At 34.5% G+C, this 1,046-nt stretch overlaps 1 protein-coding gene across 1 annotated transcript in view; it reads right to left on the bottom strand.

Annotated features, from left to right (window-relative positions):
* LOC106806335 (growth arrest and DNA damage-inducible proteins-interacting protein 1-like) overlaps nt 1-1,046 on the bottom strand; it is a 4,818-nt gene continuing 3,772 nt past the window's right edge. The window contains exon 3 of the mRNA XM_014808241.1: nt 1-480. Within this exon, the coding sequence (XP_014663727.1) occupies nt 373-480 (108 nt within the window). The 3' untranslated portion in view covers nt 1-372. The remainder of the gene's footprint in view (nt 481-1,046) is intronic.

Genomic DNA, 1,046 nt, shown 5'->3' with positions numbered 1-1,046 from the left:
TTACGATATGTTATTACAAAGCCGACTGTTGTATTCAGTATATGCGTGGTCAAGATATATGCACAGATAACAGAAAATGAAGGATTCTGGTAAACAATACAGGTCAGTAAATGTAATACTAGACACACCTGCTGGTGTTCAGAGACCAAAATTTGTCCATTTTATACGCACTAATAGACAAGTAATTGTTTGCAGATACTTACTACTGCATACAATGTGCCACGTTTTATATGTGAGATACTTTACTTCTTTAAAATACAAACTTATTCGAGTTGTATTGAAGGGGTAACCACCATAGATAAATATCATCTATATTAACATACGGTTTCCTACTCCAGATGTTTAATTCTCTCATGAATAATATTTTATGTTTTAGGTACCAATTGATGTTAATTTTGCAACCATCCTACTTTCTTTCTGTTTCTTCCTTTCTGCTTTTAGTCGTTTCTTCTCTTCACTCTCCTTCTCTGCCATGAGTTTCTACAAAATTAAATTAAGCAATACAGCATATTGAATGTTACAAATGACTAGACATCCAGTACTGCCAAAATGATTTTGTCCATACCAGTGAATTCAGGGGCCCGTTGTCAGAAAAAATTAGTCTTAACATTAACCTTAACATTAACTTTTTCTCTTAAAGCGTTGCCAGAAACTTCGTAAAGTTAAGAGAATTAAAAATTCTCGTAACTTTTCTCTTAACTTAAGAGATCCTAGACCCGCCCTTAACTTTAATATTAAGTTGAAAATAACACATTTACACTACGAATTACAATTATAGTGATATTATATTTTATAATAATGAATAAAATGTGTTTTTCTTGAAAAACACGTCAAAATCATTAATTATCTACCGCTAATAAAACAAGTGCCGCATAGCGACAGCGCTCATCTAACGTCTACTGCGGTGACTCTGTGGTGGAGTGGAGGGATTCTAGTAAACCCTGTTAGTCCCAAATGTGTTCACATACACGCCGAAACAGTGGAATGCACAGGGATGGTATCAGGAACCTTCTGGAACCTCAAAGGAATGTTTGTTGGGATCGTTA

Source organism: Priapulus caudatus, unplaced genomic scaffold (genome assembly GCF_000485595.1).
Source record: "Priapulus caudatus unplaced genomic scaffold, Priapulus_caudatus-5.0.1 Scaffold155, whole genome shotgun sequence".
In the NCBI taxonomy this organism is placed as follows: domain Eukaryota; kingdom Metazoa; phylum Priapulida; class Priapulimorpha; order Priapulimorphida; family Priapulidae; genus Priapulus; species Priapulus caudatus.
Note: the sequence above shows the minus strand (reverse complement) of the source record. Positions and strands in the feature narration are given on the sequence as shown.